A 15,106-nucleotide genomic window follows, 5' to 3' on the forward strand; every position below is an offset into this window, starting at 1 on the left:
TTCAAAAAGGTTATGTAAACAATTCAGAGTGAAACCTGTACAAGCTGAATATTAGCTGTCATTTGTACACTTCAAAGTTAAATAAAAAACAAACCCCAAAACAGTTTCAGCAATACAAAAAGCAATAAAAAAGTATTCAGGTGCATGGTATGCGTCAGAAGGAAAGGTAGACGGGACACGACAAGTAAGTGAACACGTCTTGAAAGTTAGATCACACTGGAAATTCTCTGTAAATATCCGTATGGCTCAGGATGAAAAACATTATAAAATTACTTAGTTCCACATGAGATCTGTACAGCTGTATCTATTTTGACTTCATTAAATGCAAATACATTAGAACCATAGAGTGATGGAAAGGAATAAGAAAAGTTTGCTCAAGTTTAAAGTTTCAAGCTGCCTATTTGATAGCATAACTAGACAGAGGTAGATGTCCAATATTAGTGGCCAAGCTATTCTAGCAAGACCTTTTAGCTGTCTTGTCAAGTTTTTACACTTGAAGCCAATTTAAAAAGTGTCATAGATGAGGGATGTCTTTCAGAAAGCCAGCTGGAAAATCTGTATTGTAAGTGGAAGCAGTTTCGTTCATACTGCTATAAGAACAACTTATTTACCAGACCACTGTAAGGACATCACTGATGAAGCACTAGAGCTCATGCAGTTGTTTTAACAAAAGTGGAATTAATTTCATCATTCCCTGTGCTTATTTTAGAAGCTGAACCATTGCTATCTGGTTTATAACTAGTCAAAATAAGACTGCAAGGTACCACGGCGGCGAATATCACATGTCCAGCAATGGAAACCACCTCCCAGTGAATTGGCATGGCGAATATTCACTTTAATGGTAGAAATGCCTGCAAGAAAGATACATTGCAGGCATTAAAATTAAAATCTCAAATTCCTCTAGTAAGCTTTAGATAATGTTTTATCAGATCACATGGCTAGATGCAAGTACAGAAAGCATTTCCTACTCTTTTGTTAAGAATTTATTTTCTCAAATTCTAGGCAGAGAACAAGCTTAGAACATAGCTGGCTTGTTTACTCCAGTGATATCCTCAGAAATAGATGGTGCCTGGAGCACAACCGGGGTTTGATGCATTATAATGTGCCAGTGACAAAACAAAATGAACAAGCGAAAAAGGTTTTACAGTATGTGAAGAATTAGCTGAAATTCTGCAACACATTTCTGTGAGCATTTATGGTTCAAACACACTGAATATGCTCCTTCAAGTGCCTTTCCAGAAAAGAGCAAAATACAGAGGTCTGAGTTGCTCTTTCTTTGAAAGAGGAGAGATGCTGTTATACTTACTACCTAGGTTAAGCTTTCTCTCACTTCTTCTCCGCTCTCGTGTATCATCTGTGGCTCAGCTTACATAAAATCCTGATAGATGGACAAGACTTTTCTCTCATGAAGTCTCCCTTTATGCTTCTTGGTACTTCCATGAGCTCAGGAGGAGCTCTGTAGAATCCATCATCTAGCTCAACAATAGATTTGTTCCCAGCAGACCCATCTCCATCCTAGGAACTTATTGACTACAGGAGTTCATTTAGAGCTCACACACACTGTGATGTTCAAGTGTGAAAGATATGTCATGATTACCATTATTAGCTTAATTTTCTAACTACTTCAAAGCATTTATAAATCCTTATCTTCTTGGTCATGCAGAGAATTAAATCAACCTAGGGCTGAATAGCTAAGGGGCTCACTAATGGCTCTATAGCCAGGCTTTAAAAGCAGATTAAAACATTGTATGGTTCTCACAAGCAATCATCTCACATTTGAGGGAAGATTCAGTAAGTGCACTCACATCCATGACACAAATCCTTCCAGGTTCACAGTTGCTATCTTCTACTTTTGGATCATTCTCTCCTCCCTATCATTTTTCTCCCTTTAAAAGAATCTTCTGCTCCGGGGGAGTATTATCATGTATTCTGCAACACAATGACCCCTCACTTCCCTTGACTTCTCATCTACCCACTAGTCTTCTTCCTACCATGTCAACTTTTGCATTAACATGTGCTTATCTCCTTCAGCAACAGCCAGCAAGCTGTAGCACCAAGCAATCTTGCCACCCTCTTACTAGCCATGAGACCACCCTCTTACTACTAGCCATGAGTAGATTTACCTACATCTTTCCTTCCCACTATGATGGAAACAGATGAATTAACTGCATGACCTTAGATTTTAAAGTCTGTATTGTTTGTCTTTGCAGTGAGCTGTGCATAACAAGACTTCCAGGTTTTATGTTCAATTACAGTTCTCCCACCAGTGCACATCTAAAGGAATTCCACTCTTTTATGAAGTTACCTCTCACAGGACTGAGATTGTTAGTAAATTAGCAGAAATGCCTGAGTTAAGTGACCTTAATTTGACAAAGTATAAGGAGTTTGAAACTAGAAAGATACAAAAGCATTTTGGCAATGAGGGATAGGCAGCTCTAAAAGACTCAGCAAGATGCACACTCAACTGCTCTAAGACAGATTTTGACCTCCAAACTGAATAGACAGTTTCATATTTAAAAAGCTCATTGAAAAGCATGCTAGCAGTAACGTTACTTGCTATTCATACCTTTGTTTGCTGCAAGCTGTAAGTGGCACAAGATACAAGAAGCCCATAGGATATAAGCCCACAAGACATATGAAGCCCACTCAGTTGTATGAATATATGACTGAAGTATTTGGGAGAGAAATTAGTGAATGATTCTTACTTACTAATGCAGCTGTTTGAGTAAGTTTTCCAGTCCTGGCTGCTTTGATTACTTTACCTTCAATCATCCTGATGTGCATAGCTGCTGTCAGTATCGTTTTGTTTTAAGTATATGTTAAAATATGTTAGGACATACCCAGATTTTCAAACATCTTCTGAATTGATGTCTCATTGGCATCCACCATCACACGTTTCTCATCCAGCATTAGCACATTCATGGACAGCCATTTAGAAGACATCCACAGTGGGTGATCTAAACACACGAGAATGAACCTTCTGCTGTACCCATGCTGCCTCATATTAATACTGTTAAGAATACTCTTGGCATTCTTAGAGAAGAAAGAGTGAATATACCATCTGGGATGAGTGGCACTGGGGGACGAATCACAGTCCAGCCTGCTTTCTTGAAGAGCTCAATCTGAAAGAGAAATTTAATTATCCTCTAAACAGGGTTCTTAAAGTATCTCATTATGTGTTCCAACATATGCTACATTTCCTCAGACTATTTCGGTATACATGACATCCACGTCCTTCTGTTCGCTACTCTCACCCTCATTCAAATTCCAGCTACAAACCTGGTTTTCATAGAATCATTTTTTAAAGGCTCTTCAAACTTTGTATACCACTAGCATTTGTTTCTACTATTTTTATCCGTGCTAGGTATACTAAGACACATTAAAGACAAAAGGTAACACATGCAGTTTGAAGCCTGTGAGGTAAAGGTATTAGTAAAAGCACAAAAGTATGATTTTTATTTTTTTGGGGGGGTGTTAGTTCTTCCAATGTGACTGTAAAAGCCATCTGTACAAATTACACTGCCATTTACAGAAACAACCCCCCCAAAATACATGACTTAAAACTACATCTGTGTCTTGCTTCATAAGAAACTCGATATGCAGTTTATTTAACAAAGGGCACAAAGTAAAGACATCCTAGGGAATAACATTTGTGTCCCAAGAAATACACAAACACGAGGAAGATAATTTGACTAAGGGGGATTGACTTTTTTACACGATGATCTTGAAGGTCTCTTCCAACCTGGTCTATTCTATTCTATTCTATTCTATTCTATTCTATTCTATTCTATTCTATTCTGTGAGTACTTGGAAGAACACTTCATTCTGGTGTCACCACGAGGTGGAGCTTCCTTCTGAAATCGCAATAACCAGCCTGGCCTGCTAGGGCTTTAACGAAAAGCTCATTTTCACATGCATTTCCTCCCCTCACCCCCACATTTCCAAGTCATCCAGATCTGCTAAATCAGTTTTTATGAAAAGAAAGCTGCATCTGTCTTGTCTATCTACACAGACAGCAGTGGATTTAACACAAGACCAAGAGCCTCCTCTTGCAAGTAAGACTATGAAAAACAAGGGAAGGGAAAATGGGAGGAAAATGCTATAACTGTTTTAAAAATTGTCATCTCCTAATGGATATTACAAGAGGCAATAATTTGATGGAACCACGTGCACTGAAGCCATTTGCTGAGAAAAGACCAACATTGCTTCTAAGAGCTATGCTGTGCACGTGCTTCCATAACCTCTTGCTGCTACATTGATGAAGTTTGGGTTCAGCTATTCCCACGTGGTTGTACAGCCTCTGCAGTCATGGGGATCTGCACAAAAATCCTCAGGCACTGACAGTAGAGGCAGCATGTCCCTAACAGAGGTGAACTCTTACTCTCAGGCAGACTTTCTGATCTGATTGCAGTCTTTAGCAGTATTAGATTTTCCTCAGAGGGAAGTAGGAGGTTTTACACACTGAACCACCACATCTCTCATCTTTCCTACCCTTCAGAAAGTATTTTTCACTCAATTATTCAAAGCCTAATGCCTGAGCTTACCAGCCTCCTGCCCTTGGTATAGTTAATGATACGGAAGGAGAGGCTTCCAAAACAGGATTAAAAAGGGAGATTACTCACCTGAGCAGCAGAAAACCCTCAATTTCTCCTTGGATACAATTAATATATTGAAGTAGTGAAAGTGTTCAGAGAAGTACAACATTCTATGTACTCATTTTGATACTACATTACTACAAAATAGATTGCTTCCCTCGTATTTTAACTGTGCACATTGGGAAGAAACACACAACACATCTGCATAGCCTCACAATAAAAAAAAGCACAAAGAGCAGCAGCTGAAAACTGGGAGAGAACAGTGATCATTGCACTGCTGGGAAAGTTCCACAGTCAAGATGCAAATACATTTATAAGTTCCTGAACAACTGCCTGAGCACTGTTTGAGTAATTTAATATTATTCAAGTGTATACAAAATAAACTTGTGGATTAGCAATTATCCAATAGGAACCTAACCCAGTCCAATCATTTTTAAGCATAAAACACTTTCCTTTCTGCTACACTTTTACCTGATGGCAGGGACGGTCTGGGTTAGAGAGCACAAGACCAGGTCCAATGATATTAAAAGTGGCATCAATGTGCATAGGGTTAGGATCCTTAAAAGATATTATATGTACTCTATAGTCTGGTGCAAGATGTCGCCTCATCCATTCAATGCCCATGTAATTTGTAACCTGAAAACAAGACAAAGTAAGTTCCACTAGGCTAGAATATAGCTCCATCAAAGATTGGTTTGTCCGAGGTTTTATTCAGATAAATATTTAAAGCCAAAATAATATGCTTGTGTCTTTAGATAACCCCTTAGCTGTAAGGCAGTCTCACGCTGTCATAGAATGACACAGAATGTCCTCCTGTGACATTCTATGAATAGCAACATTTTGTGCCAACACAATAATGCTGTAAAGGACTGAAAAAACTCCACCACCACAACCACCACCACCAAACAAACCAACCAAACAAAAGCCAACCAAACATAAATACAAGTGTCAATCATTAAGACAGATACCAAAACTGCTGGAAGAAAAGTTTGTTCACCTGGCTCCTTTGTACAAAGATATCTCTTCCAGCTCTAATGAAGTCAGCAGCATCAAAGCATGGCTCAAATTCGGTAGTGACAAATTTTCCCTGAGCAGCCAGTTTATGCCGGTCTTCAACAGAGCGGATTGGATAATCCTAGTTACAGAAAAAGGAATTACTACTGTAGGTTGGAGATGGTAAGGGAGAGTTTTCTAACTATTTGCTAATGAGGGGAATTTTGAAATCACAAAAATGTTTACATCATTAGCTAGTATGCTCCTTAGATGTGGTTCACTTCTTATGCTTTCTGGTTTTATTCTAATAAATGTGGATGTTTCAGTGAATGGTTTTAGGTACCTTCAAGAATAGATAAGAGACAATAGTTACACCAAGAAGTTAATCTCTCTTCAAAGCTGCTGTCTTTGTAATATTCTAACTCTAATAGTCTAACTCCTGAATCCAAAGTCTTCATTACCAGCGGAGTTTAACTATCAGTCCAAGAAATCACTGCACAGAGACAGAAATACTAGTCCACAAGCTATTTCCTAACAAAGGTGTACTGCCTTCTTTTTCCACATTTTAGAATGGTGCACTACTTCAAACCAGAAGGTAGATTTTCAGGAATTTAAATAGATCAGGTTGCCCAGAGCCACATCCAGCCTGGCCTTAATGAATGAAACAATGCAATTAAGAACAGATGAGGGTGTTTTTTTAACAAACAAACATACAAACAAAAACTATCAGATAAGTAGTTCCCATGCTTTAGAACAGGCTCTGGAACCTTTCTAGTACTGATAGATTACTCTGAGGTAGTTTTGTTTAGGAAAGTCTTCTTTGCATAATTGATGTCAGTGTTCCCAGAAATTTCTAATCATTCCACAACCAGTTTTACTGTACTTCTTGCAGATGCACTTACCAAGGTCCTAATGTATTTGGGGCCTGTAGGAGACTACCAAAATTATCTGAGTCAAAATTATTACAGGAGAAAAAACAATTAAGAAAATATTCACTTAAATATTTGGAGGGTAAACACTCACAGCCCTATTTCTTTTATGTAGCTTTCAAAATGCTAACCCATCATGCAAAACAAGGATCATGAGGGTTTTTATCTGTGACAAGATATCTATTCTTTGCCACTTTCTTGATGCACTGAGGACATATGGACATTCTCAGAGGATCTCAATTCTTTAGAGCAATCTTTTTGACATCTTTCTAGCATTCCTTTCTCTTTAGTAATGCTAAATTACAGCCAGTAATCAAAACAATTCAAAGCAGACTTAAATTCAATAGACACAACTTCCTGTTTCATATTCCCTAATTGTACACAGTCAGTTTCAGCTGGGAAGGCTGCAGAATATTTGCACAAATATTCCAGAGTTGTTTTGTGTTGTCTGTCCATCCATCCATCCTTCCCCAGTTCTTTGAAACCTAGATAACAGGTTGAAACAATGAACAGAATTCTGTATAACTAAAACTGAAGTTCTGAAGCAAAAAAGAGAACACTACCTGATCATAGAGTTCATCTGCCATTGTGGGTTTGGGAGCAGTTGTCCACTTGGCACCACAGTTGAAATAGTCTTTGATTATTCGTCTGTATGCTCTGTACTCAAAGAACCGAGCACGCCAAGCCATAGGTGCTTCAATGATTTCATTTCCCACCACCAGCAGGATGTCCCTTGGCATGGCAGCATACATACCTGAAAAGAAAGAGGCCATTAACCTCTAAGACTTTGCCCTTCTCAGCTCTTTCAGCTTATTCACTTTGCATGCTCATTTTTACCATTACTTCTTTCAAAGCAAATGGCAAAAAGCACTTCTCAAGGTCAAGAAATCACTGCATACTTGGAGGTCCTTACACTCTTGAGTAAGTTTTCAAAGTGAAATTGGTTTTGTTCAATACATCCAAAGCTTACATACATACAAAGCTTCACTCCTAAGTTCATGACTAGATGAAAGTCATCCACAATCGACAGGCCACCACTTCACAAATTTGTTAACAGAAATTAACCAGGCCTTTAAAAGGTGCTGTGGGCAGCAAGTTTTCCAAGGGGACCTTATTTCTTTATGTGCCATTCTTTTAAAAAGTAATAGCATAGAAGAGGAATTTGATGGAACAGAGAATGAGTGCAGGAAGTAGTCCAAATAGACTTTTTGTTAACATTGTCTGTTTCCTAATGAAGTTGAATTCCACTAGAACAACATAAGAACACATTTGACATGAAGGGAGCCTGGAGACTATGCTTAATGCAAAGCTGAGCACAAGCCAGTATGCTCTCACTGCAAATAACTGAAGTCATATGGTGCTATGCAAGGACAAATGTGGCCAGTGGGTAAAGACACATTCACATTTCATTGACACCAGTGAGGTCCTCCTAGAAAACAATTTCCATTTTTGGCATACATATGCCAAGATGGATCCAAGAAAGGACTATGAAGACAGTCAGAGGAGACCTTGCAGCACATGACCTGGGAAAAGTCCTCAGCTTATTTCATGCAACAAGCAGGGAACAAAGCAGTAACAGCTTATAGCAACCCCCAAAGCCATTAAACATGACAGATGAACACTTCTTGGTAGTGACAGTGACAACGTAGCAAGGAAATGGCAACAGACGCTGGTGTGGGAAGTTCAGGTTAGGTACTAGGATAACATCTTTCACGAGAAAATCCATTTAGCACTGAAACAAGTCACTAATCAGGTGGCAGAATCTCCATTCCTGGAGATTTTCCAAGTCATAACTAAACAAAGCTATCACTAATCACATCTAGCACTAGCAATAATCCTGCACCAAGCAAGAAGGTAGACTAGATGACATCCAAAATGTCTCAGTCAAGAGCTAAATAGACAAGGCCTTCAACAATGGAAGAACATTTACCTGTAGACTCAAAATCAGGTGTTTTGTACTTCACAGACCAGTCAATTGGATCAGGTCTCTTGACAATTACACCTTCTCCCTTCAAAATATTGCACATCTCTTCAATTTCAGCAATAGCTTTTTTTAAATGATCTTTGGGGAAGCTCTGGCCTCCAAATTTCTCATAAAATCCCCAATATTTTTCATATGTGTTGGCCTAAAACAAAAGGACAGATAAGTGACAAAGAATAAGCACTTTGATGGCATGGAATAGATGCATAAGACACTTATAAACATTCAAAGTTTCTTGTTCTTCTTTTCACTGACTTTCCACTGTTTTGTATGTGTTATGACCATAACATATCAGTGTGCCTGCAATATTTTGAAGAGTTGGTAAGAAATGTCCCGCTGATTTTTCTAAAATAGAGAAGAGGGAAAGAGGGAGTAAGAGAACAATAAAAGGAAGAGAGAAGCATCAATGTTTCAGATAAATGTGCAGAATTGTTTTTTGTTGGTTTGGTTGGTTGGTTTTGGATAATCCCTATCCTGGTTCTTTACTTTTTGTCTTTACTACTTCTATTTATGCACACCATTGTCAAGGTTTCACTCAGATGATTTATGATGTTCAGTCATTAAAGTGATGTAAGTGCAGGTTACTAGTTGGGGATGGCTGATGTCTTCACAAACACATACAGCAACAAAGTTAAGTTTCAGTTGTAGGTGCTAACCAGCCTCATTGAGCTAGCAGATCGCTTCAGTACTGCTAACAGACTGTAAGTGTGGCATGATGCCCAAGAAAAAAGGGTTCTCTGAGGAACAGCCAGAAAAAAAAGGGAAAGCTATTTTGGAATGTGGAAAAGTCAGTCCACATTTCATTCCTACTTGCAAATTTAGTTTGACTTTTAGATGGGATTTTCAGAATATTTAACTTCCTCATATTTTTGAATACAGATGGATCATTAGCTTTTATTGTTTGTTTCTGCTGATGGAAATACTATTACAAATAACACAATAAGTACTTCTAGAAGTCTCTTCCACTCTTTAACCATGGCCCTACAGAAAGTCTCATTATTTATCAAATCAGAGATGAAACCCAAGAGACTACATTACATTTCAGTTCATATTTAGTGGCTGGTATTGCCATGTAGCCATGCAAGATTTCATCTTCATTACACTAGATGTGTACAGACATGCCAAATGCGATAGACTCTGCTATTTAATACGGGTAGCTGACATGGTTTCAAATGAAAACAACCTCAAGCTCATCTCCAAAATACATGCATCTGTAGTCACCTTGCTAAAACCTCATTTTGGTACTGTCACAGTAGTGACATCAGGAATTCTAAAGCCATACCAAGTACTAGTAACATGCCTTGTCTAGAATGGGCCATGCTTCAGGCACAGCAACAGTCTAGAAAATGCAAGAGATATTAAATTCACCTGTCGGGGGGGCTGGATTACAGCACATACAACATTTATAGGCCTAAATCCTCTGCTCCTGAAATCCTGTGATATTACTCAATCACTAATACTCAAATTAAAAAGTAATACAAAATAATGTCCTAGTTCTCACGGTTAAGTAAATCCAGATGTATCATTAAAACAAATGATGATGCTTCATTCCAGTGTATCTTTGAAAGTACTTCATTTAGATTTATAAGCTGTGAAGCTGGCAGTTTTCATGGGTCCCTGCTAGCACTAACATGGCAGAGGAACAGGTATGCATGGAGCCCTTCTGGAACAAGAGCAGAAGGGGTCAGAAACAGGCAAGCAAGTGGCCAAGCCTTCCTTCTACTGGAGTACTGTTCATTCAGGCAGTACAAATTAAAGCAATGGAATGCAGAACCTGCCCTTCCAAACATGAGGCTGCTTCCTGACACTGCAATCCTGATTACCTCCCAGAAAGCAAAGTTCTGGACAAAAACAATGCAATGATATTCCTTCTGTGCTATTGAGCCCTGAGCAGGCAAGGACATCCATCTAAAGGCATGCCTGATCTCCTTTAGGACTCTTTGAGTCTTTGCTGTTCTCTATTATTTCTGGTTATTTGCCTTCATGCTAGAGAAGACAAAAGCAAGAGAAAACCTTGCAGACACCCTTAACATTTATATAAAAAGCTATGGCAAATGTCTCAGTGTGGCCATTCTTGCTCCTCCAGTACTGAAGCTTCTTCCCATCCTTCCTGGAGGAATTTATTAATTTCCTCTAACTGAGGTCTTGGTTAATTTGATCATCTCAGACTTGCCAGCTGTTCAGAAGTCACATGCAGATCACATGACATGCCTAGCATTCCTATGCAAACCTATTAATGGGACAAATTTGTCCTAAGGAATAAAACATCCATGATGTAATTGAATATCACCAGTTCCTAAGAGGTGCAGCTCCTCCACTCACCAGGTGTTCTCTAGTACCATTCTTTTTCAAACCTGAGAAATGACAGTTGTGCTGCACTAATATGATAGCATAGTGTAAAGGAATAGAATAGAATAAAATAGAATAGAGCAGGTTGGAAGAGACCTTCGAGATCATTGCGTCTAACCTATCATCCAACCCACCTAATCAACTAAACCATGCAACCAAGCACCCCACCAAGTCTCCTCCCAAACACCTCCAACGATGGTGACTCCACCACCTCCCCAGGGAGCCCACTCCAATAGGCAATCACTCCCTCTGTGTAGAACCAGGTTACAGCAAAGTAAGGGTTAACACTGTAGCACCACTCATATTCCCTACCTTCTGAATAACTGGGGAAAGGGTGTATGACTAAGACATCTATTTATACCAGTGACCATTTGATCATATACATACAACTCATTGCAGATTGTTCAACAAATACCATGGCAGGACACAGCAGAGAGCTTCATATAATCTCCTCAATGTAACTTACCTCCTGTCTGAGAGCAAATGATAAACTGTAGCAGCACTTAATAGAAATTATTTCTTTCAGAAAGAAACTTAAGAGTATGCTGTAAGAAGAAGGTTGTCTTTAAGAAACAGCAGAATTACTCCCTATGGCTGCTATATATATGCTAAACATTTGTTGTGGAAAATAATTATCAATATTCATGCTCTCAAGATGTACCTCAAAGCAAGCAATGATGGTTATTAAATTTAGTATATTCAGTGAAACAGAAATTCAGAGCAAAATGCTTTTTGCCTAATTCAATGCTAAACACTCTCCCACCCCAGCTTCTTACTCAAGATATAATGATCTGTCATAACAATAGCCCTTTACACAAAAAAAAAACCCCAAAAAATTATTATTGACAAAATGTACTGAAAAACATTGAAGTGCACAAAGCTGTAAAGCTCAGCTTTCTGGTTAGGTATCAACTGCTTCAGAAAATTGAACTTGAACCTTGAGATTTTTGACCAAAGGGCTAATTCAAATAAGGGTATCTTCCTAATTAATGCAGTTGATAACCTCCTGATTAAGATTTCCTGTGTTTCCCAATAGTGCATTTACTTCTACATGACCCACATAACACATTTCAAGCTCCCAAAAGGATATGCAATAATGGGTCAGCTCATTAATATTCATTAGATCTGTAGGGCTCCCTATTCGATTGCTTCTTTGCTCCTTCTTATGCCAAGCACATCATTCCCACATCACGGCAAAAAGACCTGTGCATACCATAAGCCACACCTCAAAGTACATGAGTGCTGAATGCAGCTGTGCTTCCTGCACTTCAGTATTTTGTAAATATACACACATAATCTTAAAACACAACTTAGGAGTACCTAAAAGTACATATTTACCAAACTACTGTAATTTGAGATGTGTTTTTTTAAAGCTTCTCAGGCCCAAAGACTCAATTTCCCCATATACAACTCAAATTCACTTATTTTGAGCTGGTTTATAAGAACTGCACTGACCCTCATTCATACTTGGCAGGAGGCATGTGATACACATCAACCTTAGTATTGCTGCTTACAGGGACAGTAACAGGGATTTCTGGCTGTCGTATTACACTGGGGCAACATGGACATGCACACCTTACCTTTCAGCCACAGATTTGAATGATACGTGAACCTATCATTATCTTTTCCATATTGGCAAGGTAGGATTTAGATTGCTCTTTGGGTTATTCCACAGCCCCCCCAGGCAAAGTTACTCTTACAGTTTCTACAGCAAAATTTTAGACAAAAGCAGAAGGGAAAAAATAGAGGAAACCATATCTCAGCTGGCACATTCTATTACTGTTACCTGTGTGGTCAATGTATGCTCTAGACTTGGCACTTCACATAAAGCAAAGCTAAAGCTTGCTTTAACCCCAAGTTGCAGGAATTTGAATTGCAAAGGTAAGCCTACACTCTGACACTCCTCACTGAGGTTTTAATATTGCATGAAACAGAAAGTGAAGTTCTGACCTCATTTGGTTAGTTATGGCTTAGTAGGCAGCAAAACCACGCTAGCTCTATAGCATGTCACACTTCAGCAAAGTAGCCATTTGAAAGAGAAAATTTTCTGGCATTAAAGCAAGCCCTTGGCCACTATTTGAGAGCAGAATTTTGCCTCATTTAATCTTGCAATGTAAAAAACAAGTTGGACATTGGTTTTTTCACCACTTCTTCTGTACATTCATTATAGCAATTTTAAGTACATAAATACATGTAACATACACTTCTATATTAAATGCCAATGCTCAGCAGCTTTTTTTGGAGTGTCTGAAACAGGACTCCAGAGACTGGTAACTGAGCTTCAGCTTTCGAGGAGTAAATACAAGTTATAGTGAAGCCAGTGGCAAAATTTTTATTGCAATCACTGGGGGCAAGGTACCATCTCAAATGTCCCAATGAAAGTCAAATGATTACTCTTCTGTCTGGGGATCAGAACTGTCAAGCTGCAGTAGCTTGTTCACACTCCTCCAACCACTTTTGCACAGATTATAAAGCAAAATACACAAACATAAAAAGGGCTAGAAGAGAAGTCTTCTCCACAAGTACATCCCACACTTCTTCTAAACTACCACCTCCAGTACTTTAAACATATTTATTTTTTAACTGAGGTTTTCTGGTCAACTTTGTTAAGATAGCCTTTACATTTTTACTATGGTCTCCTTAGCAGAAGTAATGTGGCAGCTCATTTTGACATGATAGCCATCAACTACATGGTAGCGCTGGTTTGTGACAATCAAAGATCACAAGATCATCCCCACAAATGCAGGTAGCAATAGATACTTTACAATTAAGGTGAAGTACACAATAAAAACCCGGAGCAAGTCCATTGATTGTGTGTTCATGCTCTATACCACATGTCAGAGAAGAAAGATATATGGATTTATTTAGGTTCCTGTTGTGGTTTCAGGGACAGAAAACAACTACTTTGAAAGAAGAATCCTTGGGAGTAAAAACCACACCTTGTGCACCTTAAAGCAAATTGTATGTATAAACCCCACATTATTTTCTATTTAGGTTTCCTTGTTCTTTACCTTAACCTCCACAGAAAAAGGTGGGACACAAGCATTTTCAGCTCTTCCTACAATGACCTCTTCCAGTGGGTCCCATTCATTGTATGAGCAAACGGGACAGTCCTTAGGCACCGGGCTGGTGGCCTTGTCAACAGCAGCACAGGTGTTCTGGGAGGCCGTGGCTGCCTGGGTGCTCTGAAAAGTTCGCTGCACCCATCCTGTAAAGGCTCTTCCGAGCTTAAAATAAAAACGAAAGTTACGTTTCCTTTACAAAAGGCTTAAAAAGCAAGGTTTCAGTGCACAGGTGTCTTAGCTGCAATCCCAAAGCAGCGTGCGTTACTTGGAGCACGCTGCCTGTCACAGCCACTCCCGTTCACCCGCACCCCACCAGATGCTCAGTTTGCCTTTTGAAGTCCGCCCGGGTTAGAAGGGCGGTGACAGCGGCGACCGGAGTCACTGAACTCCGCGCTGCGGCAGGGCCAGCCTGGGACAGCGCAGTCCGCACGCCCGGCCCAGCCCACCGCCTCCCCCGCCCAATCACCCGCATCCCGACCCCGCACCGACCCGCGAGCCGAGGTAATGCGCCGCTTCGGCTCCGCGGCTGCCCCCGCGCAAGCACCGCACTCGCAGCATCACTGCCAGCAGGACAGCTCCGCTCCGCACCGCTCCGCGCCCGGCCCGCCGACATTTATAGCAGGCCCGCACCGCCCACGGGCCCAGGGGCGGAGCGGAGCCCACACCGGGCAGCCGCGGCCTGGCCCCCCCGCGCCCCCTTGCTCTCAGTTTAGGGGCAGCTCGGAGCGATCCTTCCCTGGGAGATGCAGTCCAGCAGCCCCCTATCTCATTGCCCCAACTGCTCCTCAGCAGCAATCTGACGTTGAAGACTCGCAGTCAGGTTGAAAATGCTTCTCTGAAAAGGGTCCTGAAGTGCATCAGTCAGCTACTTTTAGACGTCAAATAGACATGGTTTTCATCCAACCCATAACAGGCAAAGGAAATTAAATTTTAGCAAAAATCCCAATAATTCATCCATTAAGCAGTCAGTCTTTTAGACTACAACCTAAATATTTTGTGATTCACCTAAAAATACTTTCCTCATTACTGAAGGGATGTTTCAAGAATATCCCAAACACTTCAATTCAGATTCTGGCTTCTCCAAACGCACATTGTGATATGACTAAATCAGCTCCAGTTTCAACACACCTTAGCTATTTGAGTAAGCCAGTTTCACCCTGCTGGGTATGAACCATTCAGCAGTTTTCCCTTTTG

General features: G+C 40.0%; 1 protein-coding gene across 1 annotated transcript; it reads right to left on the reverse strand.

Moving 5' to 3' along the window:
• Nucleotides 1-209: 209 nt before the first annotated feature.
• GATM (glycine amidinotransferase) lies at nt 210-14,512 on the reverse strand. The gene is made up of 9 exons (XM_054169182.1): nt 14,402-14,512; nt 13,859-14,074; nt 8,448-8,643; nt 7,081-7,271; nt 5,593-5,730; nt 5,067-5,231; nt 3,059-3,122; nt 2,841-2,957; nt 210-851 (listed from the first exon to the last, which is right to left on the reverse strand). The coding sequence occupies exons 1-9, from the start codon at nt 14,468-14,470 to the stop codon at nt 739-741; spliced, it is 1,269 nt and encodes a 422-aa protein (XP_054025157.1). The 5' UTR covers nt 14,471-14,512; the 3' UTR covers nt 210-738.
• Nucleotides 14,513-15,106: the final 594 nt, after the last annotated feature.

Source organism: Dryobates pubescens, chromosome 17 (assembly GCF_014839835.1).
Source record: "Dryobates pubescens isolate bDryPub1 chromosome 17, bDryPub1.pri, whole genome shotgun sequence".
Classification (NCBI taxonomy): Eukaryota; Metazoa; Chordata; class Aves; order Piciformes; family Picidae; genus Dryobates; species Dryobates pubescens.

Bases quoted from the DNA above. Each gene is read 5' to 3' on its own strand.
- GATM (XM_054169182.1), bottom strand. From the start codon at position 14,470: ATGCTGCGAGTGCGGTGCTTGCGCGGGGGCAGCCGCGGAGCCGAAGCG. The intron at 3,123-5,066 runs GTAAAAGTGTAG...TTTCTCTTTCAG, and splicing joins CAGACCGTCCCTGCCATCAG to ATTGAGCTCTTCAAGAAAGC. The intron at 2,958-3,058 runs GTATATTCACTC...TCGTGTGTTTAG, and splicing joins AGTGCCACTCATCCCAGATG to ATCACCCACTGTGGATGTCT.